The sequence below is a fragment of the Paramormyrops kingsleyae genome, chromosome 22 (genome assembly GCF_048594095.1).
Source record: "Paramormyrops kingsleyae isolate MSU_618 chromosome 22, PKINGS_0.4, whole genome shotgun sequence".
Taxonomy (NCBI): Eukaryota; Metazoa; Chordata; class Actinopteri; order Osteoglossiformes; family Mormyridae; genus Paramormyrops; species Paramormyrops kingsleyae.
The window spans coordinates 14,681,672-14,707,900 of record NC_132818.1 but is presented as its reverse complement, the minus strand read 5'-3'; the positions used below and the strand labels follow the sequence as shown (position 1 = coordinate 14,707,900).

Below are 26,229 nucleotides of genomic sequence, written 5' to 3'. Positions count from 1 at the left end.
TGATACACTAGAAAATACGGTTTTGCTGAAATCATAAATTTTATTATACCATTTGTCCTTCAGGTATGCTTGCATGTATGTGCCCTGTGACGGATGGCATCCCGTCGAGGGTGTATCTCAGCCTTATGCCCTGTAGTGTTTGTGGTCCGCTCCAGGACCCATTACAACCCTGACTGGAAGAAGCAGCTGGACGATGGATAGATGAATACCTAAACTATACACAAGGCTGCCCCCTAAAGGTAGGCATTTAAAAGGTCTTTTAGATATTTGAAAAAATAGCCTCTTGTATTGAGAGACTCCACCCGAATAGGATTAAACACTGACCGTCGTCAGATAAGAAAACTATAACAAAATTATTGCAATCTCATTTCAGTAAATGATAGATCTTAGTACCTGACGTACTTTACGATTTAATGATTATGGTGCAAAATTAACATTAGGGGGTAGTAAGTACACACGCGTAAATCAGCTTGCATTAATCTTTTTTTAGCTAATCCATAGCTTGCTAACACACTCCCTGAGCACTCCTTCGTATGTTTAAATTCCTTTTTTATCTAATTTATGACGCATTACGTAATTGTATCTTATTCATTTTATAATAAAATATGGCACATTCAAATAATTAATGAGAACCATTTCAATACGGTTAAGCTTGAATACTAAATTGTCAATATTGCAAATACTTTTCACTCCGGAAGTTTTGGACCTTATTTTTGGACCTTCGTTCAGACCCAGTTAGAAGCTTTGTTTGTTCTATTGTACAAAAGAATGTTTCACGTAACAGTGACTATAGCGTATGTCTTCAAAGGGCGTGTTTGCACCGTGGAAATAGAAATGCCTGCATAAGTGGACTCCGATCCAGTGGCTCGCATTGGGACACAACGGATATTGTGTAACCCCAACCCCCCTTGACACCCTTTGATCTGGCGAAATTTATGAATATTTCCCATAAGTATTGCTAGCTCACAGCGGGCACCAGATCAAGTTCATGAATAAGCATGTTAGTGTTTATTTCAGTTGCAAATGTAATATATAATAATTTTATGTCAACTTAGAGCATAACAGGTGAGAGAGCTTAGGGGCGGAGCGAAGAAGTAATATTCCTGCAACTTGGTGTTGGATCATTTCACACAAAGAATGGAAGTTGTATGTAATATGGGTATAATATGACAACTCAATCATTTGTATTGCATTTGTATGGGCGCCACTGTATTCTGTCGCATGTAAGAAAGACATTACGTATTTTTTCTGTAATTTGAAAAGATCCCTGTAGTCTCCAGATCCTTCGAGGAGCTGTACGTTTGGGATTTTTTTGCCTGGCACTGAAAAACGTGGCGTTCTCCTATATCTGTGCGTTTTACAAACTCATAGGGAGAGAGGGTCAAAGTCGCAGGCTGGGCTGCTCGTTCGGCAGCGTTTTAAAGGGATATACAGTGAAATAATTACGATCATAGATTTATTATCACTGTTGTTATTCGCTCGGCAAGGCAGTGGATTGATCACACCCTTGGCCGCCCGCCCCTCCCCGAAAGAGCGTCCGTCGGTGCGCCATGTTGGATTGTGTGGGTGTCACACCGAGGAGTGTGCGGAGGATCAGGGAGACGTGCGGGGAAGCTCGGCCGGCCGCGACACGCTGCTCTCACTTTCACATCTGAAGCCCCCAAAACAAGACCCACGCCTTCAAGTTCGCCCACGTTATTTTCTGTAGTTGCATTGCAAGCTAAAGCCAAAAGTTATGGCTCGTATTTCAGCAGTGAGGAGTGCCCCCGCCTCGAGTGGAGCGCACTGGTAAGTTATTCATTTCCTCCTGGGGGTTTTTTTTTTTTGGGGGGGGACTCGTCCGCCCCGGTGCACTGGCGTTTCCTTACCGGGAAATACTGGCTATTTCGGCCACCTCTACGGGGAACGGGGAGAGCGCCAGCGGCCTGGTGATACTCCGGCTTCCCGGGGAGGAGAGCCAGCCGGGCGCCGGCGGTAAGCCGCTCCGGATTAGTTAGCGACCTAGCAAGTTGGTACGGAGCGGTATTCAACAGATTGCTCGCCTCACCCCCCCCGCTTCGGCCGCCGGAACTATCGGCAAAAGTGCGACTGTCCAACTTTTTCCCCCTCCCGGCAGGCTGCTCCTAGCCAACGAGCAGCGTTTGGAGCCCCGGCGACGTCGGTGGTTTAGCCCCGAAGGCTGCAAACGGCGCTGCGCGCCCCCCGACGCGGCCTCTCCCCGCGCCTCCGGCGCCTCGCTCCCCGTTAGCTTCCCTGCTAACGCCCGGCGCTGCGCTTTATGCTAAGCGGCTGGAATCTCTAACTTTTGATTTAAATGCTTGCATGTAGAGAATTAGCGACGTTTGAGTAACTGCCCGTAACTTTTTTCCCTTGCTTTTTACTCCGGGGTTCCGTCACCTCTCCGTGACCCCTTCTTGTGAAGTTACACCTCGGGGTAACTTTAGTGCCGGTACCCGCACCGTGGGCTCAGCCTTGTCAACCGGTTGCTCCTCCGGCACCAACCACCGCCCCGGCCTGGGTCTCCGCCTGGCCGCCCCGTGTCGTACCCCGGTCTTTCTCTGGTTCCGGGTGGGGTTGGGGAGCAGCATCCATTGTCTCGTCCGTGTTTGACCCCCCCTAGTGCCCTGGCGCTTTGTCTACGGAGACCCTCTGTGGACTTAGGACAATGAAGCAAAAGGCGGCTGTCGGGTTTGGGGTCCAGCTGGGCGCCCCGGTGCCTTTGCACTGCACGCCGGGCAGCGCTCCTGGATGCGCCCCGCACTCATTGAATTTACTGTGAGGCTCTTTGTTGTCACTTTCCGGCCGGTGGGGGTTGGGTTTGGGTTTGGGCTGGAGAGATTACTCCCCGCACACGAAATCACATTAACACTTCATGATCTGTGCATCCGCTCCTTCGGCGTGGTCTTGGAAAGCAAAATCCGGCTGGAGATCTTTTTTATTTACCTCTTCTCCACATTTCGAGGGAGCCGGACCTTTGTGGGGGAAAAAAACCGGCTGGGTCGCCCCTAGTTGGTGGTGCCAGCAAGGTGGCTCTTGTTATGTAAGCTGTGGTTTATCTATATGTGGGTCAACCGTACCCTTGAGGTCGTTCCCACAGCTCCTGGGTGGTTTTGTTTGCGGACCGTGCTTTGACGTTTTGAATGTCAGAGTGTCCGCTGGCTGGTGGCCCCGGTAGATGGGTGTTGGACACACCTGACACCTGTCTTACCCAGTGGGGTGGGTGGTGGTTCCCAGCTGAGGTGTGGCAGCCGAATTGCGTCCTGTTTGCCTCGCTGATCTCGTCCATTTGCTCCCATGCTTGGGCTGTCAGAAAGATGACCCTTTTATGGTTTTGCTGTACGTTACATGCTCATGTTCAGGTTTTGGTGTCTCATTGGAGAGGTGTCGTCTGTTGGCAATTCTGCTTTTAGTGTTTCAGTGCAGTTTTTATTTATTTATTTTATTTTTTATGAATACAGTAGTATTACCGGCCTGGCCAGTAAACTGCACATTGGCAAGCTCTGATTTTGTTGGCGTTCATATGGTCTTCCATATTTTCATTCATCATCTGCATCAGTGCAGTCAGTGTTTAATATGTAGTCTGATGTAGTAAAAAATGAGGAAGAGTGACTTTGTGGTTATAGTTTGCATCTCGTTCTCACCAAGAGTGTGAAAGGCTGTGAGTTCTGGGTGTTTTTTTTTTTTTAAATGTACATTCTATTAAATAAGTTTTAACTTTGGTAAAGAAGCAGGTTAGTGGTTTAGGGTTGTAGATGTTAAGATGGTTAGGATGGGAACTTGCATGGTGTATTTTAGTTAACACATTTGTAGTTTATCGATATTCACCTCTGCTTGCAGTGGATACATTTCTGCTGATCTTCTGAGATCAGGCTCACCATCAAAAGATCGACGACTTTTTAAAATTATAATTAGTTTATATGCACTAATTTCTGTTCCTGCGGTTGAGAAATTACTTCAGCCCTTTGAAGGTTCACCCCCTTCTTGCAGATGATGGGTTACATCACAGGAGCAGTTTTTCATGTAGATGCTTAGCTGTTTGTGGTCTGAAACCCGTGGGAGAGATTTTTCTGTCGTCCTAGTGCCGAAATTCTCTGCCCGTATGAACTCGGTGACATGGAGTTAAGAACAAGGGCCGCGGATGTTTCTGAAACATCTCTTGTGTCTTTGATGTCCTATGTTTAGCCTTGATAAGGAGGGTCACCTCCTACAACCTTTAGGTGTGTGTGTTAGGGGGCAGGCAGCTGCTATGACCCACGCCTGGTCAGCTTTGCCTATACTATCGTGGGCTGATGCCGTATCCAGTAACTTCATCTGATACCCTTTCAGATATTTCCTACTGCATATGCATGTTCGCTCTGAGTCCCCTGGCACTTAGTCAGGTTTGTAACTGTTACAAACGGTGAAATCTATTAAATATGCCAACACACTTAGACCTTGTTTTCTGTAAACATGATGAAGTGGATCATTCCTCCAGCTGTTTCACATAGAGGTATGACATGGTTTGATGTCGTTTTAATCCGGGAGATTTTTTTTGCTGTTTCCCGATATCCTTATTTAAAAGTCCTTTTGGCAGAAGAAAAATCTCAACCTGTTTATTGTGGTGGGGTGGGGAGGCGTAAATGGCAAGCTTCATATCCCAAATCATTTTCCAGGAGAAATCTTTGTAGATTCCTTAAATGTTTTTTGCTCAGGATCACTATTAGGTTTCATAGTCACCAAGCTGCATTTTATCTTCTGCTTAATGGTTACCATTTCAAGTATCATGGTTATACTCAGTCGATGTTAGTTGTTTGATTAACTAGAATCTTGATTACAGCAACTTTGCGGCATTCCTGCACTAAACACGTCGGTCACCTGCTGTTCAGGAAGTGCTGTTAAAATGCTCATTGGGGCCATTCCTGTCAGACTTGACTTGCACAGCGGTTTTGAGCGCTGAGCTCACTATGTCCTTCTCTGTGATTATCACCTCCTCTTTCCTCCATGCACGCGGCTTCAAATTTTATCCTCGGCAACCTAAAGCAGCTAGTCCGATCGGACGGAAATCCCGTTTGCCATACGGATGCTGAACGTTGCTGGGAGAAGGGGAGGCCGGATCTCGTGGCTGAAGTTTCTGGCCTATTCCTGAAGACCCGCTTCTGAATATTCCAATCAGGGCTTGGGGACTCTACCTCTGTGTAGTGCCCACTTTCTGGAGACAGGTGGCACTGTTTGAATCCGTGTTTGGGTCCTACCCATGTGACTCCATGCGCAGGTTGTGAATTATAGCACGTTGGTGTTTGGGTTTCATTGACTCCCTATTGGCCTGGCAGGGGTGAGAGCCAGGCCTGTGAGAGTCGGCCCTGTCTTCCTCTTGCACGGTGGGACCTGAATGAGTGATTAAAGCAGCAGATGTTTCATTAAGGCCCCTCAGTATTCATGTGTATGCTGGCTCCTGATGTGGGGTGGGGGCAGCGGTTGGTCTGGAAGGGGGGGGGGGGCACTATGGTCACCCCGCAGGACACAAGGAGTCACATTTCAGGGCCTTTTAATGAATTTACGGTCTGTGCCAAGTTGTTTTGTGGACTCCTGCCCCCCCCCTTCCTCTGGCCCCTGTTCAGGAGAACAGGAAGTGCTGCCTCCACACAGCTTCAGAGGGTCTGCTGGACCTGGGAAGACTGGCCCCGAGTGTCATGGGGTGGGGGTGGGGGGGCAGCACAGAGACAGCAGGTGGTATAGCGGTTAAGGATCGCTGCTTGTGGTCAGGGATTACATGGAATACTAATGCATGTGTATCTGTCAATGTAAATTTAAAGCGAATTCTAGTAAATGCAAGGAAAGATCATTAGCTAGCTGGTGTAGGCGTGTGATAAGACTAGGGATGTGGTTTGAACCCCAAAGCAGAGAACAGTTACTAAGAGTTTAGAAGGTGTTCGGCAGCCTGTACTACGAAGCAAGATTACTGTCTTATCGGGGTAACTTGTCGGATTTAAGGTAGTCTGGGCAAAATGAACGAATGTGAAGGAATATGAAGTCCATTTAAACTGTGGTACCTTAAATCCAACAAGTTACCCCGATAAGCCAGTAACCCTGCTTCGCAGTACAGGCCACAGGTTCTGCTAATCGGGCGGAGTTCGTGTTGGTGGTCCAGATGGGAGACCTGTGATGGCGCAGTTTGTAAATGCAACTGCTGCAGTCGCATGAAAAGCCTACAACTGTAAGAATCGAATGAGTGTTTTGCTTAAGTCTTTCACCTATGAGCTTTCTGTCAAGCTGGTGACTGAAATGGTCAGCCGGAGTAGACGGTGTGCAGGTTCAAGAGCAGCCTGCTGAGTGAATAGATCAGTCACACGATGACGGATGTTGGTTTCATGTGTACTGGAGCGGATTCAGTTACTATAGTAACTGTCACCGTGGGTTGCTTTTAGCTTCTTGTCACTTTAAGAATGAATGAGCCCCAAAGCATCACATGCTGTCAGCTGGTTTATCAGCTTTGATTGCATTGTGGTGTTAGATGAGTGAAAGGTGGTGCAGCTAATGACCAAAAAAATCACCACCGTCACCATCGACACCAAGCCGTGTATGTAAAATCACATCTGCTTTGCATTGGAATTTGCTTAGGACAGATTTGAGCAGTTGTTTCATTTAAATAGTTGTTCTCGGGAATCATGCTCTGATTTAGGATGTGACTAAGTTGGTCATTTTTCATTTCAGTAATGTAGAGTACTACTTAAATATCACCTGTGAGTTACAGCATGTTTTTGCGGCGATTACTAAATGTATACTTAATTGTAAGTATTTCGTTAGTGTTCACATTCTGCAAGGTGCTATTTGTATCTGTCGTTCTCTGAATATTATTTTCCCTTCTCTCCGCATAAAAGGTGTTGAGTTTTTACTCATGGAAACAGCTGGTAATTAAGCTTTAAACACCTTTAGCGTCTAAATCGTCGCTTATCTGAAGTGGACCGTGGCTGCCTTTGTCCACAAGCTCTTGAAGTACAACGCAGTGTCATCTATTGGTTGGAAGCCCCTGTATGTGGGCGTTGTGAGTATCAGCTACTGCTAACTCCAGTCGTACCCCTCGTTCAGCCCGTCTCCACCACGGTTTGGTGGCATGTCGCATGTTTGTCATGCACGCACACCGTAGACTTGCTAAGACTGAGGTAGCGTAGCCTCTTGTTTGAGATTCTAGCTGGAGACTCTGGAGATTACTCGATGTAGTGCTTTGGGTGTCAGAGCTGGAATACGCCGTGCGCTCCCGGTGGTAAGCAGGCTGTGACCCGTCGCCTCTTCTATCTAGCTGCCGGGATCATTTTGACGATCGAGAATTTAGTAAGAATAATAATAAAAAGGAAAAAAAAGAGAAGAGAGAATTTGGTAAAAATCAAGAGACGCGGTACTGATCTGTCTTGCTGTCTTGTTCCTTCGTCCGTTTTGTTCAACTTCACGGTTTCAGTAGCGTGTTTTGCCAGTCGTTGGGTTTCAGGTAAGGCAGGCAGTTGAATTATTACTTCATCCTTCCTTCATAAAGGAGACTTTGTTGCCTGGCAGCAGCACTGGTCAGAGCAGTTTCTCCTAATAGTCTCGGGGGTAAAAGCATAAGAGATGCTTCCTTTTAATGACATGGTCCCTTTGCTTTTTCAGCTTCCTGTTATATTAATCTGTTCTGACGTTCTGTACTGTTCTATTTTGTTCTGCTGTCTTGCAGGTAATGGAGGAATTTGCCATATCCCTGCACTTTTCTGTGTGGAAATGTTCTTGACAAGCCCCAGCCAAGACAACCCCGGAATATAGCTATAAAGCATTTGGAAAAACAAAGGGGATTTAAAACAAGATTCTTCTGACGACAACATTGTAATATAAACGCTCTCCCCCCCCCCCCCCCCCCTCCTCGAAACAAACCCTTGAGACGTCTGACTTTCTACCTTAAGAGCATTGCTGGTAAGTGCAACCATGCCGAGCTCAACCATCCGGAGGCAGATGAAGAACGTGGTCAACAACTACACGGACGCGGAGAAGAAGGTGCGTGAGGCCACCTCCAACGACCCGTGGGGCCCATCCAGCTCGCTGATGTCAGAGATCGCCGACCTCACCTACAACGTGGTGGCCTTCTCCGAGATCATGACCATGATCTGGAGGCGACTCAATGACCACGGCAAGAACTGGCGGCATGTCTACAAGGCGCTGACGCTGCTGGACTACCTGGTGAAGACCGGCTCGGAGCGCGTGGCCCTGCAGTGCCGCGAGAACATCTTCGCCATCCAGACGCTGAAGGACTTCCAGTACGTGGACCGGGACGGCAAGGACCAGGGCATCAACGTGCGCGAGAAGTCCAAGCAGCTGGTGACGCTGCTCAAGGATGACGAGCGGCTGAAGGGCGAGCGTTCGCAGGCGCTGAAGACCAAGGAGCGCATGGCGCAGGTGGCCACCAGCGTAGGGAGCGGCCCATCCGGATTCGGCCGCGGCTCCAGTCAGCCCAACCTGTCTACCAGTCACTCGGAGGAATACGGCCGCTCAGAAGGCTCGCCCGCCTCCTACCATGGCTGTGAGTGCCTTGTACCGGCGGCCGGTCGGCCCCCCCCCCCACCCCCCCATCGACATTCATGGATCTTTCAGAGATGTAGATTTGCGGTTCAGTGTTTTGCTCCTTCGAATCTTTCATTTGGCTGTGACCCCTAAGCTTGGCAGGATATGAGCTGTCATGACTTGCTTTGCTGGAAGTCCATTAGCGTTTCCTCGTTAGCGTGGTTCCTGCACGGCGGCATTCACATCTTCCGCTGGGGGCGTCGCCCTGTTTGCTGAAATGGCAACGGAGCCCACACACACACACACACACACACAGGTACTGTATGCTACACCCACAGGCCTGCGTGAACAGCTCCGGGCCGTTAGGTGGATTTGATTGGTTGCCCACTGAAAGCTGAGAGTTTTGATCCCCCCCCACACACACACACACACACACACACACACACACACACACACCAGCAGCAGGAATGCAGCAACATTCCAGATTTTTCCCAGCTGACATGCCTCTTGAGAGGACATGCTCTGCTCCCCCTAACCTCCCGTGTCCCCCCCCCCCACACACACCCAGCAGGCTTGTTTCCCGTGTGTCGGCCTCTAAGAGGGGCTGCAGAGAGTCTGTCCGGAGGGAGGGAGCACTTCCTGAAAGTCTCCGCTGAAAGATTAGCGAATCAGTCTCACTCAGTGACTTTGGCCATTTTCATAGTGCGTAGAAAATGTAAAGTGTGTGTGACTGTCGTGCGAGTGCCGGCAAGCTTGGGCTGGCGGGGTGAAGTCACAGTGACACTAACCGTGTCTGGGGGGGTGTCTGTAAAGTTTCTGTATATCTTTTACTGTTATGTTGTGGTTTACAGAATGCAAGTCTTGTATTTCTGTAGTAATAATTAATTATTATTACTGCTTTGTTGGCCTGAAACCTAAAATTCAATGATACATTTAGATTTACTCGTACCTGGGCATTCATCCTTAGCTCAGCCTAGCCATTCTTATTCCTACTTCGTGCCTTGACAGCATGATTTATTTTTTTGCAGTGTGCCGTTTGCCTCACTAAATGTGTGAAATGTCAGTTGTCAGTTTTTATGCCGGTCTTCCTGCACGGGGTACTCGAACGGCCAGCAAGCGATACAGAAAGTGAAAGTCAAAGACGGACATTTCACGGGTTGCTTTTCGTGTGTTTCAACATCAAACCTTGCCAGAATTTGGGTGATTTACAGCACATGTATGCTCCAAATTTCCAGCACTGAATGATTGTCTTGCTGTCGCTGTAGCTTTTTCTGTCAGCCTGGTGACTGATTCCCCCAGAAGCCCACACTCCCTTCCAGCTCGCTGTCTTATGAGCTTAGTTTCCATGCCACGAAGAATTTGTTATAAATTGATGATGCATTTTAAGATTAGTGCCGGTTCTCAAAGTTTCCGTCAACTTAGCTTTTCAGAATTCTTATGGTAAATGTAATACAAATCAGGGTATTTTCAAATGTGGAGTACAAATTTGTTTTGGTGCAGGTCATGCCCTGACACCCAGTTAAATATACAATCAAGACAAAAGTATGAGTAACAAATACAGGTGGTTATCGATAATTCGTTCCAAATTATCGCTCGTTAATCAAGAACTCGTAAAGCGTGATCTATTTTCCCCATAAAAATGATTAATAAATGACTAATATTTCACATTAAGAAGTTATCTGAAAACTGTCAGTCCATGGATGCCGTTTTTGGGCAGTGTGCAAATTTTTCAAAAGTTGTGAAACGAAGTTTTTGCTGCAGAAAATTCTCAAAGATTTAAGCTCATAAATCAGGAGCTTGGAAAGCAAGAACTGACTGTGGAATCAAAATCGTTTGATTGACTGTGGAATCAAAATCGTTTGATTGACTGTGGAATCAAAATCGTTTGATCATCACCAAATACTTTTGCATATGATAATTTACTTCGGGCTGCAAAACAAGGAATTGCAATCAAGGCAACTATAACGTGATACCGTAAAACAAAATGATAAAAGTAAAATTTATGCAGATATATGAAAATATGCAAATAAGTATGTAGACCTATACATGTACTAGAACAGCCGGCTTTGGGGCCTGTGCAAATAATCTTATGAAATAGCAACTATAGTGTTGCTAAACTGGGACTTAAGGTCGCGTCATTAAATGGGTGATTGTTGTAGAGGGATCCGATCTGGCAGCCATTAAGCCTGAGGCATGAGTCAAGCAGCTCTGTGGTGTGACCTGTCGCCTGTCCCACGCAGTCTCGCAGTCACCCCCGCCCTCTGCTGTTTATTTTGGGGCTGGGGCAGTGTAGCCTGGTTGGGGGTGTGTGTGTGTGTGGTCTCTTCTCATAAATGTAGGCACTGCCCCAGAAAAGGATGATTCATTATCAAACTGAAGGGGGGGGGCGCAGGCCGAACTTGGGTGTCGACGTAGGAATTCTTCACATTCCACTGGAGGTTTCCTCTTATTGTTCTTTCAGGAAAGCACAATGCAGTTTTTTTTTTTTTTCCCCCTCCCTTAACCGTGTTTTCATTCCGATTTGGTCCCGAGGCAGGGTCAACAGCTCAGCCAGCTGTAGCTTTTGTTCTATAATTATAAAGTTGGTGGAGTTAATTAATTTGAGGGACAGGCGTGCTGCTATAGGATGCCATTGGCCGCTTCGGGGCGGCGCTCGCATGCCGTATTCGACACTCATCTCTGACTCACTGTGTGTGCATACCTGCGTCTGCGCTGCTCCTCGCCACGGTGGAGGTACAGCTGATTTGCGTGGGGGTAGGTGGGGAACTGTTATGACTGGGTAGTAGAATGTCACTGTCATTCTTGCTGAAGCCCCAGGGACTCCTGTCAGCATTTTCCTGTCCGTGATGTCAGCCGTTTCCGACTGTGTTGAGCTGGGGGCCACTCTGGCGTCTTGAGTTTATGTTTGCTGGGGAGGGGTGGTTCATCCTTATTATGGTGCACCTCTTCTGGCAGTGGAAAATTATGTTTTTGTATTCTTAGTAATTTCACACTAGAAATATCTAGCACAATTTATAATAACCAGCGAACCACTGAACTCGGCTAATCTGTAGTGAAACTGACGTCGGTGATGTGTTCACGGGATCTTACGAAGTAACGTACCGACCACATCATGTAATGCAGGCACTGAGATGTCGGAGAACTGGCGCTAGCTGGGGTTCTGTGACGAGGTTCTAAATGGGGACTGAACTGATGGAATCCCTCATCCTTCACTATGGAACATGGATGAGTGTCCATGCAATTATCTTCATTATTTTAGTGGTTTTTTAGCTCTGGTGCTGCTCTAAATATTGCCTTTAGTCGTTGGTTAACAGCCGGCAATATCAGTCAAGATCGACACGTCGGACTGATGCTGATATCTTGATTTTCAACAGAATCCCAGCAGGGTGCATCTCTCAGTGCAGCATTGGTGGACCGAGCACCTTCAGCTACTTTTCTTATAACCAAAGCCCCCCCCCCCCCACTTAAAAATCATTAGGAAGTTGGAGTCCAGCAAATTGTCTAGGCTGATGGGCGAACCCACGGTTGAGTTCCAGGTCTTTGTAGGACACCTTCATGGTCTTCATATGAGTCTGGCAAAGGGAGTTTGTGACCTCGCAGGGAAATGAGCTTCTCGTTAGTGAGACATAACAGCCTAACATGTAATATATTTTTCTTAATTGTTGCCGCCAGTCTCAACCAAGTAGAACACGGCCTCGTGCGTAGTGTGAACGGTCCTCGTCATGTGGAACCCCCCCCCCCCCTGCATGTCGGCACAGGAGAGACAGATGGTGTCTCGCTCGGGGACAGAAAGTCTGACGCGGCTCATATCGCGCCATTCAGTGACGCTGCGGCTTAATTATGGAAAATACGCACGTAGATTGGAAAGTTTTGGTAAATGCCACTCATTAAAGTTTGTTTACACTTAAGTGGGGCGGTAGTGGGGGGGGTGGGGGCATGCGATGAAAATGAACCCTTCCAGGAATGTTGGCTTTTTGTGGCCGTGGGAGTGGGTGGGGTGTCGCTCCTGCAGTTAGTTTTACACTTGGTTGGGGGTATAAACACGACGTACAAACCCCATCGGCTCGTTGGCTCTGTCCTTTCCTGCCCCCACCTCCATGCAGGGCTGAGTTTCTTGTTTCTGGGGTCCCACTCAAACGGCTACTTTACGCGCCCCCAGTATAGTGACTCTGTGGCCTGAAACCTTGGCAGCCCGATGCTAATTTGCGGTTTGGGTGGCGATAAACGCTGCCGCCGCCTCAACGTCAGGCCCCTGTCCCTCCCTGGGTCGCCTAGGAAGCGGACTCTGTTGCTATAGCTACTTCGCCCTTCAGCGTTCAGCATCCCTGGCCCCTTGCAGACAGTGTTCAGGTCTGCGTGCTCAATACCGCTTCAGTTTCTTCGATGTCTGCCGTCGACGTCTCCGTCGCATGCACTCGGCCAGTAAATGAACTGGTATTTTGATAGCCTTAAGACGGCCGCATTCTTGGGTGTAGTCATCCTGGAATATAAACCACAGTTGTGCTTCAGGCTGTGCTGGTCTCCTGGTCGACTCTGGTGGGGGAAATGGGCTGGACTCTCGCCAAGGGCCTGTTTCCGGGCCAGTGGCCCCTGTGAAATCGCACCGCTCTTCGCGTGACTGACTCAACGGCAGGACCATCACGTGTGTTAGTTATAAACTGCCCGCTGCCTCCCGGGACCCCCCGGTTCGGGTTCGGGGCCCGCTCCAGTCACCTGCTGGCCCGTCCACGGACCGACTACCCTGTCTCTCTCCCTCCAGCCACGTCCCCCAACGCGTCCTCGGAGCTGGAGCAGGCGCGGCCGCAGACGAGCGGCGAGGAGGAGCTGCAGCTGCAGCTGGCGCTGGCCATGAGCCGCGAGGCGGCCGAGCAGGTACCCGCCCGCCTGCACCTGCTCAGTACCTGCTCAGTACCGCCATCGCTTACAGCACCTGTACGTTTGTGTGTTCGTGTCTGAGCGCCTCCGCCCCATTCACCTGTTAGTACGTAAGCAAACTCAACAGTTGTTTGTTTTTTGTAGATTAACTGGTTTATGTGCTTTGCTAGTGGCTCAATATGTATTGTACTCTTCTGAACTGTTAACAGATCAACATCTGCATCAAAGTCAGACATCTGCATTTCAGACAAAATTAAGTCTTATTTGCTATTTGTATGAATATGATAGTTGGAATGCCCCCCCCCCCCCCCCCCCCCAGACATCCGCACACACATAGTGACAGCAATGCTTGGGGTCTGAGTGGAGGGTCAAGCCAGGTGTCTGTGGCCTTCAGAGTGTTTCAGGGGTTAAGGGCCCAGCGGAAATCTGACCTGACTGTGCCAAGCTTGGGATTCGAACCGGTGACTTTCCGATCACCGCCGCGGAGCCCTAACCCGCTGAGACATATATAGCACTGTATTTTAAAATCTATATATAACAGCGTTCAGGTTAAGGGCTTTGCTCAGCAGTAAAGCTGATCCAGTGGAAGTTGGGAGCAGAGGCTTCTGGCACTGAGCCCAATCTCTGGTCCCCTCTTACTGCAAGATCGGGCCGAACTGGTCCAACCCGCCACTCTCAGGCATTGCCGGCCCCAATGGGGCTTTTTTCCCAGCCCCTTCTGTGCAGATCTCCTCCATGGATGCAGGTTGTGCCCTGTGCCAGGGGGGGCGCGCAGCCCTGGGGCAGGTGGCACAACACTGTGGGCACTGGTTGGAATGGGACACGCCAGGCTGGTGTAAGCGGAGGTTAACGTTCTGGATGGCAGTCAAGGACCATGTATATACAGGAAGTGTTGTGTTAACGATAAAGCCGGCTGGCGGGCAGGTGAGGAAGCACTTAAGAATTTTTCCGCTGCCTCGGCGCACACGTTGCACTTTACCGTCGTGGGGGTTTAGGAAGGGTGGAGAGAGAGAGGGGGGGGCTCCCTCCGGCTGCGAGTGCAGTGAGGCATCTGGGACGAGTTTCCTAATCGTAATAAGAAGCAGATCCCAGCGCTCTAGCAGGAAAACTCCCATTCCGGGGTTTTGGGGGGGGGGCGGATACCCTTGGGGTTTTAGATGCACCCCCAGCTAAGGTTTCTCCCCATGAGAGGTGCCAAGGTGACTGTTCACCCTTTCATTCCTGCCTAATCCATCATTGTATCTTGAAAGTTGATTGGCTGGAAAGAGCAGACTTGCAGCATTCCTGCCGTGCCTGCTGAGGCGGAGACTGATGAGGCTTCTATGTGCCCCGATACACTTCAGGACCTTCTCTTGAGGCCTTCAGCCCCCCCCTCCCCCGTCTCCAGATCCTTAACTATTGTGGCACCCACTGCCCTTGTTACAGGAGGAGAGGATGAGGCGCGGCGATGACCTCCGGCTCCAGATGGCGCTAGAGGAGAGCCGCAAGGACTCGACCACGACTAAAGTGGTGAAGAAGGAGGTGAGCTGAGAGTAATGCTGTGTGGATCCGTGGGAATTTATTCTGTTACTACAAATGCATCGTCTAGGCCCCAAAATGCTTTACCAGTAGGATAGGACCAGGATCATAGATGGAAGTAAAGGCAGTAAAAGTTAGACTTTCAAAAAGACTTAAGTTGCTGGAAAAAGCCAGAACACAACAGGATGAGGAAATGGCGGGGAGTAAAAAACCTCTGGGGGGTCCTGCCCCCCCACCCCGCCGACTTTCCGGGTATGTGAACTTCATTCAAGTCAGAATGGGTTTAGGTCAGGCATGAATCAACTCATATTAAGAGTGATAGGCAGACATCCCATAATCCCACTTACTAACCCCTCAAGTAGAGAATTTGTGCTGGGAATTCTATATCACGTAAAAAGCAGCTTCAGTGAAACGCCTCATATTCACTGGTAGGTTAATTTAAATTCTCGCTCCGAAAGAGAAAGATTTCCAGGCTTCTCCTGTTTTCTTAGTGGTTGAGGCTCGCTAAGTGGTCGTGCTGTGATTGATGCCCTGCCTGTCCACACTGCAGCCCCCCAAATCGTCCCTGATGGATTTAATGGACATCGTGCCTGCAGCCTCCGCCCCAGCTCCCGTGTCAGATCCCTGGGCGGGCCCAAGTGCAAAGGCCGCGGTGGACCCATGGCAGCCTTATGGTAAACTGGATGCCCCGCCCTCTCTCCCCATAGCTCCTCCCCCCCAGCTGGCTTAGGCCTGCCATTGGCTGCTCAGTGATAACCTACTTGCCTCTCCTTCAACTTACTGCAGTCTTTCCGTTGTCTGAATGTCCAGCAAACGCTGAATGGCACCCGTGCGTCAGCCGAGGGTGTGTGCGCCTGCATTTCCACATTCCTGATTGGGCAGTTTTTATATGGGGCGGAGCCAGATTCCCAGACGGTGATAATACTGGCAACACGTGTTCACGTTGGGGCCCCCACAGTCCGTCACCATCGTGTTTAAGTAGAACTTCTTTCACCTAGGGCTGTCGCGATCATCTCACAATGTAATTATAATCATATGGTGCATGAGGAGTTATCATCGGCTTTAGATGATGGGCGAAACATTTGTCCAGATGCAGTTTTTTTGCTACTATATGGATATTTACTTACGGTCACAGTTTGGTAAGCAATTTAGTAGTGTGCCTTAAATATGATTGAGATGCGTATTGTGACGCATGAAAGCGACAGCCCTGCTTGTACCTTGTGTTCGTCTACCATGAGGATGAGTGGTATAGGTTCATATTCAACATTAGCAAACTCTGTGTACTCTGCACTGTGGTGCGTCTTCAGACGTTTGATCAGATTGCTTGTGTTAAATGACGTCCTGCCTCTTCCTCCTCGTGACACTAGCAGAAGAGAGCTTACAGTCTGCTTCACTTCCGTCGTCCCTGATCTTAAAATATGACAGACTGCTGACATCCTCCACATATACTTGCCAAATTGCCAGTGTTCTGTGCATTTATCCTTCCCAAATGTTTCCAGTTGACTAATCTGTAGCTAGATCCCAAAATCTGATTGGGCAGCACAAAAAAAATGCAGTGACTGAGTTTTAATGTAATGTTGCAGTTAAGAGGTATCGGATGTTTGTATCGGACAGTGATTGTAATATCAGCCCAATACCCGATGTCTGGATCGATATCGGTACATCCCTAGTTTTCAGGGTAAATGGTGGTTTAAGGAATCCCCCTAGCCCCTGTAATTGCTCCCACCTTTGGCTTGTCTCTGAACGGTACACTCGCAGCTTCTGGTCTATCGGAGGAGCTCATTGGGCGTGGTCAGCTAAGATGCCCCGAGGAGATGTTTGCCTGGCGATGACTATAAACTCTTGGTCTTCCCTGCTCCCAGAAATGCTGGTGAACCAGTCCTGTAATGGGCTGGACGACTGGAAAATTCCACCGCTGGGTGTTTCGTGGGCGAGCTGCGACCATGCATTGTATGCGTGCGGATTCCTGTCCCCTCCGTCAACACGCACAACAAACCCTTCCTTAAAATGCGTCACGGTATGCCGCATTTCCCATAATGCCGCTGTGTGTCCCCACAGTGGGAAGGTTGTGGCCTGGGGCCTGAGATGCAGCGCATCCTCCCAGGGGAGGTGTCTGACTCCCCCGCCCCCCCCCACCCCAAGCGCCCTGTACAAACTGCCTCTGTTGCATGGGCTTCCGCTTGCTCACAGAGCTTCTTTGTTCTTTACCGTGTTTCCTTTGAGCACTTTCATTCTGAGAGCCCCCCCCCCCCCCCCCCCAGCCCGCCCGCGCTCAGCTCTCCCCCCTCATCCGCTTCCAGCCACTGCCTCCAAGCCAGCCATCCCCGTGGACCCCTGGGTTTCGTCCTCGTCCCCCACCCCCGCCACTCCTCCTAGGAGCATCGACCCCTGGGTGGCGCCGGTGGCCCCCGCTGCCACAGCCTCGGATCCCTGGGCACCTGTGCCCGCCAGCCGACCCAAGGCCCCCGCCTCAGGTAAAGGGGGGGCAGGCAAACAAAATTATATTTTATCGTCAGTTACAAACAGTTACTTAGAGTGAAGATCGGAACCTTCCATTGGACAGATATTATTGAGGTAGTGCAGCATTACAAGAGCTGGTATTAACCCTGGGGGACGTTAGGACCCAGCAATGTGGGGCCCCGGGGCTTTTTACCTGCAGAGAGGTTCACCTCAGTCACATGACCAACCAGACAACATACTGACAGTTTATGGTGAGGTTTATTGACGGCTGCAGTAGGTCATCTTGTGACATTATTCATACGGACGCCCCCTGCAGGTACCTTTGACCCCTTCCACACGCTGAATGGTACATCCAAGGAGGACCTCTCCGAGTTCGACAGCTTGCGCTCCTCTTCCTCCATGACAGGTACACAAAGGGCATCTCTCCTAGCATAGCTAAGCGATTTGGGTCCAGTACCTCACTCGATGGTACAACTGCAGCCCCGTCTGGGACTCGTGGAATTATCGCCACCCGCTTCCTTTCAACATCCGTAACACGTGAGAGAGTCAAAACAGGCTCTGTGCTGCCGTTTGTCACCCATGGGAACCTCCGCCTGGGTGCTCTTACACTCTAATGGCCGAGGGAGCTCTTTGGGAAGTTAGAATTTGAAAATGTCGTCCTGTTCCCAAAGCCTTTTCCCTGATAACATGAATGATTGGCTGTTATTGACGTGCAGCCTGACCTCAGACGTCTATAGATGGTTGTGAATCCCCGTGGCTGTCGCTTCCTGTCTGTCTGCTTCTGGCTTCCTGTCTGCTTGCTCCCCGCTTCCTGTCTGTCTGCTCCTCGCTTCCTGTCTGCTTGCTCCTCGCTTCCTGTCTGCTTGCTCCTCGCTTCCTGTCTGCTCCTCGCTTCCTGTCTGCTTGCTCCTGGCTTCCTGTCTGCTTGCTCCTGGCTTCCTGTCTGTCTGCTCCTGGCTTCCTGTCTGTCTGCTCCTGGCTTCCTGTCTGTCTGCTCCTGGCTTCCTGTCTGCTCCTGGCTTCCTGTCTGCTTGCTCCTCGCTTCCTGTCTGCTTGCGCCTCGCTTCCTGTCTGCTTGCTCCTCGCTTCCTGTCTGCTTGCTCCTCGCTTCCTGTCTGCTTGCTCCTCGCTTCCTGTCTGTCTGCTCCTCGCTTCCTGTCTGCTTGCTCCTGGCTTCCTGTCTGCTTGCTCCTCACTTCCTGTCTGCTTGCTCCTCACTTCCTGTCTGCTTGCTCCTCACTTCCAGGTGAATCCCGAAGCCCTACCCACGCACCGCGGCCCATGGCTTCCGTCAGTCCCGATCTGTTTGATCCGCTGCCGGCAACCACCGCTGCCTCTAGGAAGACCCCCGAATCCTTCCTGGGCCCCAACGCCGCCTTGGTGAACCTGGACTCGCTGATCAGCAAGCCTCCACAGCTTGCATCAGTCTCCAACCCCTTCCTCGCCGCTGGTATGTCCCATGCTCCCAGATGAGTCCAACAACTGGTTTTTCAAGGTGGTGTTGTCGAGTCTATCGATCTGGATGGATTTGGATTTGTCCCGCCTCCCTGCAGGGTCGGCTCCTCCTCCTCCGGTGCAAGTCAACCCCTTCCAGGTGAACCAACCCCAGCCACCCACCCTCAACCAGATGAGAGTGAATCCCATGATGGGCCCCGGGGCCCAGGGTTTTGGTGGCCTGCCCCAGATGACCTCCGACCCACTGTCCCTGTCCTCCATGCCTCCTGGGGGCCCTATGGCCATGGTGCCCATGACGGGCATGGCAGCGATTGCACCCGTGGGCAGCGTCCAGCCCTCCATGGCCGTGCCCCAGCCGCTGCTGACCACGGGGCTGCCGCCATCGGGGGGCGCCCAAGCCGGCACGACCACCAACCCCTTCCTGTTGTGAGGAGCCGCCCCCTCGGCCCCCTGCCCCTGTCCGCCTCAGAGACATAGACGATACAGTCCTTCGTGTGTTCAGGCAGGTGCTGTTTTAATGCAGTTCGCAGTCGCACTGGTTACCTAGCAGTGCGACCCACGGAGGTAGGTACCCAGCTGAGATTGGCGTGCTTCACCTCTGCCGTGCGTCTTAAGTGTGATACCCTGTCACCCTTAAAGTCTGCCGTAGCTCCTTGGCAAGACTGTATAGTATTTACAAGGGGTACTGAGCGTGCAAAATCTTTCGATCACTTTTATGAAAAAGCCTGAAAATTTAGTAATTCTGCTTCACTTTTATTTTTAGCCTAATAAAGTAATGTATTTACTAATGCTTTTTTTTTTTTTCTCCCCCAAAGTAACTTAAATGTTCTACATCAGTGCATATGCTGTGTGTGTATTCACAGTATGCATCGGTAGACACAAGCTAGAGAACCCCAATCAGTTTGTCATTCTTCGGATGCTCTGACCAGGGGTTTTGCACATGCTATAGTTACTTTTGCAATGTTTCTTTTTTTCCCCCCCCCCTGACTGTTGGTTCACCGTTAGTCCTTAGCTCAAGAAGCCAGCCAGTGCCGGGGGCGGGGGAGGGGGCGATAGTGGTCACCTAGGAGACGCATGTCCGCCTTCCTGCCTAGGACCCAGGTCTGGAGCCGTTGCATGCGGTCTTCACATGCAGCATAGCGAACTTTTACCGTGTAACTGAACCTTCTGGAAGCATCATGCAGATCCTGCCTTTCTTTTTTCCCCCTCTTTTTTTAATAAAACCACAGTGTGTATGTGTAGGATGTCCTCCATCCATACAATCTGGACATTTGTTAATGGGTTTAATGGTCGTTTAAATTCATTGATTGTCCAGCTCGCTCTGCAAGGTTTTCCAAATGACTGTTTTAACATAGACCTGACTGATCCTCGGGCTTAGAGTTAGGCCTCTCTCTTTTCACGCAGCCACACGTGTAATTTTTAGTACACATATCAGCCCCCCCCCCCCCCCCCCCCAGAAATCAATCCTGCCGAAAACAGATGCATTATCTTTTTAAAAGTTTTTAACTCCATAGATTTTAAATATACATTAGTACAGAAATGAGTATTCAGTCACTATGTACAGAAACTGGGAGGGTGGGGGGAGGGGGGTTATCTTGATCAAATGTGAAGGAGGTGGGTCAACTCCCCCCCCCCGTTAAGTGGTTTTGACGTTAATTCATGCTGACTGTTGAAGCATATGGGTATTTTTGTAATACCCCCCTCCCCCCAAACCACACAGGGACTTGCCCAGTCAACAGCAGTTGGCTCCGTTTGACATGTGATCAACCGGTTTTGTTTTTACAGGTCGTTTAATTTTAGTCTGGCAGGTTTGCGATAAAGGCGTTTTAGCAAGAAAATTGGGGGGGGGGGATTCCTCCAACCACAGAACAAATGTTTAAAAGAAAAGGAAAAAAAAAAAAACACTGTGCTTTATCTTTTCACTCGTTAGGCAGTTAAATGTGGTGATGATCAACAGGAAAAACCAGACCTGGCAAATTGAACTGTGGAGCGTTCGGTCATGTGGAAGATTTGCTCGGTTTCTCCCTGCTGTGATGCTTCACATAAAGTAATGAGAAACAGCTACTTACAAGCACAATAAAACTGCAGCGTATCACTATGAAAAGACACTTACCAAAGTCACATCTCTGGCATTTTATTCCAAAGCAGGATGTAATGTTTCACTTTTCTTACTGATATGTAGACACTTCTTTACTTCTTGTAGGCCCTATGGTTTATTTTTCTCTCTCCTTGATCACTGCCGATTTTATCTTTTTCTACTTAATTTGCCGTTAGCACCCTCTGCTGGAACTGTCACAGTAGTGCAGTTTTGTACAGCTCTGTAGCAAATTGGTGGGTGTGTTCAGATCTTAGCTAGCTTACCTATCAAGACACGTACTCAGGCGTAAGGGAGGGGGGGGGGACAGCTTTAAGCTATGTTTATATACTTTAATCCGATAGATGTTGACGTACTGAACAGGTTCTAACTTTATATTAAAAATGCTTATCCCTGCAGATGAGTATAATATGAATATGCAAAATTGGAAGTAAAAAAAAAAAAAAAAGCTAATGACATTTATCACATGTTGCAAATGTTTTGCAATGTCTATGAACTACATACAATATCTAGGTCAATTTGTCACTCTTGTTTGCATCTCATTCAGTGTGTTTTCCCATTGGTTTCTGTTACTATGTATTCATGCATTTATTGTTCAGGACTAACATTGTGAGCATATTCAAGTCTATTTTTCCATGTAATTGTCTGTATATTTACCAAACTGTTTCATATTACTGGGAGCAGGCTGCTTGTTATGGAAATGTGCTCAACTTGTTTGGCATTATAACTGTATAATTTATCATTTGTACTATTGTAACATATTTTTCTGTACCTTATTTCTTAATGTTTTTTTTTGTGTCTGTAGAGAAGTCACATGAGTAATGTGATGTTTTAACATCACCTAAATAGCAGCGACATGCTGAAATACCTCTAGCTGCGAAGGTAAAAATAAACTATCAGTCCGGCTTTTGCTTAGAGTCTCTGTGAATGCTGTCAGCGGTTTGACAGCCACTGGCATTTGGTGCCAGTGAAGAGCCCCCCCCCCGCCCCCCCCTTTGCTTTCAAATTATCAATCTGTAGTGTGAATCTAAGGTCAATGCCGGAGAGACCTCTGGCTGTAATACTGACATTTGTTGGGCAGTAATGAGGGAAATGTGGGACCAATAGCTTACAGTACTTTATTATAAATATACAAATGTTATGGAAAAAATGACTATACAACTTGATCCTCTTCCCACAGCAAACCCTGCCCCCCCCACAAGCTGGATCATGGGTAGGCTGGTCCTGTAGCACGGTGGTGTGGGGGGCCAGCATCATACATCTCTTGGGTGGCCGACGTCATAGCCTAGCTTCTTCATGTCCTTGGTGACGATGTTGAAGGAGAAGCTGACGGAGCCCTGGGAGTGTACCCTAGTGACTGGTACAGGGATGGAAAACCAATTGAAGTGAAAGCAAATCAGGGCTGACCTGAAACCTCAAAACCAACTAGAAACCAGTGGGTGTGTCCTGTATACAGTGGCCTGTTAGGATAGACTATAATGCCAATCGTGCAGGGAGCTGGCAGGGTGTGATTTTTATAGACGGTAACGAGCAAACCCCTGAGAGAGGTTGATTTGAATAAAATGATTCATATGAAATGAGTGTTACAGCTATATATTCACACACTACATTGAATAAGTGACAAGTATCTCTATTCAACAGATTGTCGCAGTAAATGACCTCATTCACGTCACACTGAAACAGTCCCTGTTAAACTTTTCATTGCAAAGTGTGATCACACGCTGTGAGAGTAGATCCTTTGGAGTGGAGCTGATGAATTATAACACCGGTGGTGATGGGAGGAATGTGGATTCAGAGCCCCTGATTGGCAGGCCAGTGAAAGTCAATAAACCAATAAGAAGTGGGTTAGACTGCATATAATTATGCACACTGAATTTTGTCCCATGCCCAACTACATGGGCTATCAACAGAGTATGTGAACAGTATATAAGGAGATGAGCATGCATACCTTCTCTTCCTTCACCCTGGGCTATAACCTTGGGATCTGTAAACTCTGGACGCCGTCCCATTAGCCAGCTAAAGAAGGGGGAAAGTAGTGTTTCGTGATGTGCAGCTTAAAACTAGAGTGGGAAAGGGCTTGGAATGTTGATGCCGTCAACAAAAATACAGATTTACATTTGCTCAGCTGGCTGTAGCCCTTGGCTTAAATGATGTCCTAAAGTAATTCCATACTAAAGCAAAACTACTCATCAGCATGCAGTTTTTAATATTTCAAAAAAAAAAAAAAACCTGTATATTAGGGGTGGGCAATCTTATCCTGAAAGGGCCACTGTGCGTGCGGGTTTTCGCTGCAAACTCCCTACTTGGATTACTAATTTGAGGACTGATTGGCTGAAGAGTCCTCACACCTGGGTTTGAACAGCTGCCCTAAAGGTTATCCCAAAAATCCTGCATACACACCGGCGTTTTGGGGATACGCTTCGCCACCCCTGGTGCATATATACACATACACAGCAAAGTTCATTTTCACACCACAGCTCAAACAGGATTTATACAGGTTAGTTACCTTGTGAATTTTTGTAGCCTGGAAGTAGATTCTGGAACAAACATGGGAATTGTTTTCACGTGTCTGATGAAAATAGTGATTTCAAAATTACCAAATTGCAGGCAGAATCGCATTTACTGAAGCAAACATTTCGGCCGTTGGGGATTTTTCTTGTTACTGGGCAGTGTCTACGGGGTAGTCTGAGGGGAGCTACAAGTGTCTGAGGAGGTGTACCTACTTGCCAGGAGTAACAGGGACGTGAACAGCCCCGTACCCTCGAACCACATCGTTCCCAAAGGTGTCGGGGCCGTACACGCTGACCACGATCTGGGGCCCTGCAGGAACAGCATCACAACACTCACAATCATGTAACTGCACCATCTGCTTAACACTACCCTTATAACAAGCACTATAATATACTTAATATGATACTTGAGCAGGGTTAATTCAATACTTGCTGGTTCAAGTTCACAGGTGAACAGTAAACTTTTGTTGATATGTTTCAGTAACAATATATGAAATATATGCAATTCATAGATGTTTCAAGAACACTTTTCTTGTCAGCATTTATCCATCATCTGGTAGTTTTCCCTCCCGAAGTGGGGTCCGGATGTGGTGCCAGTTCCAGTCAACAAGTTCTTCATAAACGTTTTGTGAACAGCATACAGGAAAGTGGAGCTCTCACAGCCAAATGGGTTGGTGCTCTTGAACGTGATCTCCACGGGGAAGTTCCACACCAGACCATGACGTGTGTCCCGGCCTCGGGAGGAGATCTGGGATATGCCTTCCTCCAACCCCTTCCAGTAAAAAAAAGGTAGGATATTAACCAGGCAAACTAAACCCAAATTCACTACCGGACATAAATAGGGTTAAATACAATGAACAACAAACCTACGGCTGGTGAGTGATAAGGACGACAAGGTTTACGTGCAAACAGGAACACATTTCATGCACTGTGCATTACATTGCTGAAGTAAATAGTAACGGAAAAGCGGGAATGTTGTCATGCTAATGAACGGTGTTAGGGCATGTTAAGACCCTTTATGGTGCATGGCACGGAAATTCCCATTTCCGATGGCACTTAAAAAAAAAATCAGGAGGGAGGCTTCGGAGAAGAGGCGCTTCTGGCATCAGCAAGCACAAAAAAGACAAGAGTAGAAGACGGTATGGCGTTGCAGTCAATCACTCACCGACGTGGGTGCCCAATCGTGTCCGTACACGAAACAGTACTTGCAGTAAAGCTCGTCATATTCGGGAAACTAAAATGTGAAAAACATTTACAAAGGATAGTTACTAGTTAAAATGGTTTGCACAAGGATTGATCTGCTAAGCAAAATGACCTGGATTACGCAGAAGTTCAGCGAACAAAACTAGTTAACTTCTTTTCTTCCAATAAATAGACGGCGTGACTGATGCGAAACGCATTTGTCGGTCTGCACTTTAATCTGCACAACGGGTCGAAATAATACCAATAATACGAATGTCGATGGAAATCTTATAGTTAACTAGGTAGAGTTGGCTACTTACATCTGCGCCTTCTATTTGCCCGTTTATCATCAGAAGAAACACAGATGGGTTACTGGTCGCCATTTTGGCGTTGCAGCATTTAGAAGTATTACAGCTACAATAATAATCCCACGGATACGATATAAACAAATGCTGAGCTCGTACTCGATAACGTTAGCTACGCAACGAGACCGTTGCTAACAACTATCGGATACAATTTATGGGTCTCCATTCGGGTCAAAAAGTACAGTGCGAAAAGCGTTTTGAAATTACAACTCCACCAGATGGCAGCAACCAACAATGCGAATGAAAGGCATCACCAATTGCGCATAAATTGTTTTATCGCTCGATAGACTTCTCCTACACTACATCAGGGAACCACTTACATATATTGTGCAAGGTCTGAGATTTACAGTTTTATTGAACTACGTACTACTTAAGGAAGTGCTTAGCTAGTCAACTAACATTTCTCCAGGTATATGAAAGCACAAATATCCATGCATTGGCATTGCTTATGTTTTTTATTCCATTAGATTGTATTGAATTATTTTATTCTCACTATATGCAGTACTCAGCAAGACGTCTATGGTGCTGTCAGAGAGGTACATTCTTAGACTCTTCTACATTAGATGATATACTGGTTTGCTGGGGGGAGGGGGATATCTTTGACAGAATGAAGCCCCCCCCCCCCAGGCTTCCACTGACCTTTCTCAATCCCTTCACTGCTCCCCACCTGTTAGACACTCTCTTCCTAACCCAGGACACCCCAGGAAGGTGGCTTTGAAGTGGAAACAGTAAGAATAAAGCCAAGCTGTCAGAAAGTTTACAAAATGCATCTTGGTCAGTCCCTGCCTCCTCCTCTCAGCGCATCCTTAGTCTTAGCATTCAGCTGACGTCCTGATTCATGCCTACAGTAGATGCACCACCATAGAGCTGACTGTCAGTCCTATTTGTTTCTCATCCACGCGTCTCTCTGAATCACATCAGCACTCTTTCTCCCTCCCCTCTGTCAATTTCAGTGGTGTTTCTCTGGGTTACGCACATGTCTGAATTTCTGCAAGGTCTCCAGTCTGAAATCCAACAGCTGTATGTCCCCTTTTTCACTCTTATGGAAATTTCTGGAATCTTCCGCTGGTTAGAATGCATAAATCTTTCAGTGCTGGATTTCTCTAGAGGTGGACCCACATGGTAAACTATTATTGGACTTTGTGCCAGTTCTGTGTCGCATTAAACTTGTCGTTGAATGTAAATATTATCTTCCCGAGTAGCACAACCAGCAAAATCGATAAACACAAGCAGAAATAAAGGTAAACATCAGTATAAACTAAGATAC

The 26,229-nt window shown here is 48.2% G+C and overlaps 2 protein-coding genes across 4 annotated transcripts; one reads left to right on the top strand and one right to left on the bottom strand.

Moving 5' to 3' along the window:
* Nucleotides 1–1,086: 1,086 nt before the first annotated feature.
* On the top strand, nucleotides 1,087–21,811 carry epn2 (epsin 2). Of its 2 annotated transcripts, XM_023821848.2 has the most exons (9): nucleotides 1,087–1,788; nucleotides 7,685–8,521; nucleotides 13,262–13,374; nucleotides 14,803–14,898; nucleotides 15,446–15,569; nucleotides 17,196–17,369; nucleotides 17,672–17,761; nucleotides 18,602–18,805; nucleotides 18,909–21,811. In XM_023821848.2, the coding sequence occupies exons 2-9, from the start codon at nucleotides 7,930–7,932 to the stop codon at nucleotides 19,238–19,240; spliced, it is 1,725 nt and encodes a 574-aa protein (XP_023677616.2). In that variant the 5' UTR covers nucleotides 1,087–1,788; nucleotides 7,685–7,929; the 3' UTR covers nucleotides 19,241–21,811. The 2 variants fall into 2 exon arrangements, with proteins under 2 accessions (XP_023677616.2, XP_023677618.2); XM_023821850.2 differs by lacking the exons at nucleotides 17,196–17,369; nucleotides 17,672–17,761 and having other exon boundaries at nucleotides 1,088–1,788.
* A 198-nt stretch (nucleotides 21,812–22,009) lies between these two features.
* On the bottom strand, nucleotides 22,010–25,127 carry b9d1 (B9 protein domain 1). 2 transcript variants are annotated; one of them, XM_023821852.2, is made up of 7 exons: nucleotides 24,918–25,127; nucleotides 24,581–24,649; nucleotides 24,057–24,187; nucleotides 23,629–23,725; nucleotides 23,412–23,474; nucleotides 22,854–22,921; nucleotides 22,010–22,262 (listed from the first exon to the last, which is right to left on the bottom strand). In XM_023821852.2, the coding sequence occupies exons 2-7, from the start codon at nucleotides 24,637–24,639 to the stop codon at nucleotides 22,159–22,161; spliced, it is 522 nt and encodes a 173-aa protein (XP_023677620.1). In that variant the 5' UTR covers nucleotides 24,640–24,649; nucleotides 24,918–25,127; the 3' UTR covers nucleotides 22,010–22,158. The 2 variants fall into 2 exon arrangements, with proteins under 2 accessions (XP_023677620.1, XP_023677619.1); XM_023821851.2 differs by having other exon boundaries at nucleotides 24,076–24,187; nucleotides 24,918–25,126.
* Between the last annotated feature and the right edge of the window lie 1,102 nt (nucleotides 25,128–26,229).

Bases quoted from the DNA above. Each gene is read 5' to 3' on its own strand.
- epn2 (XM_023821848.2), top strand. From the start codon at position 7,930: ATGCCGAGCTCAACCATCCGGAGGCAGATGAAGAACGTGGTCAACAAC. The intron at 17,762-18,601 runs GTACACAAAGGG...CCTCACTTCCAG, and splicing joins CTCCTCTTCCTCCATGACAG to GTGAATCCCGAAGCCCTACC. The intron at 18,806-18,908 runs GTATGTCCCATG...GCCTCCCTGCAG, and splicing joins CAACCCCTTCCTCGCCGCTG to GGTCGGCTCCTCCTCCTCCG.
- b9d1 (XM_023821851.2), bottom strand. From the start codon at position 24,980: ATGGCGACCAGTAACCCATCTGTGTTTCTTCTGATGATAAACGGGCAA. The intron at 24,188-24,580 runs GTGAGTGATTGA...TTTTACTGGAAG, and splicing joins ACGATTGGGCACCCACGTCG to GGGTTGGAGGAAGGCATATC. The intron at 22,263-22,853 runs GTATGCATGCTC...TCCCTGTACCAG, and splicing joins CCAGGGTGAAGGAAGAGAAG to TCACTAGGGTACACTCCCAG.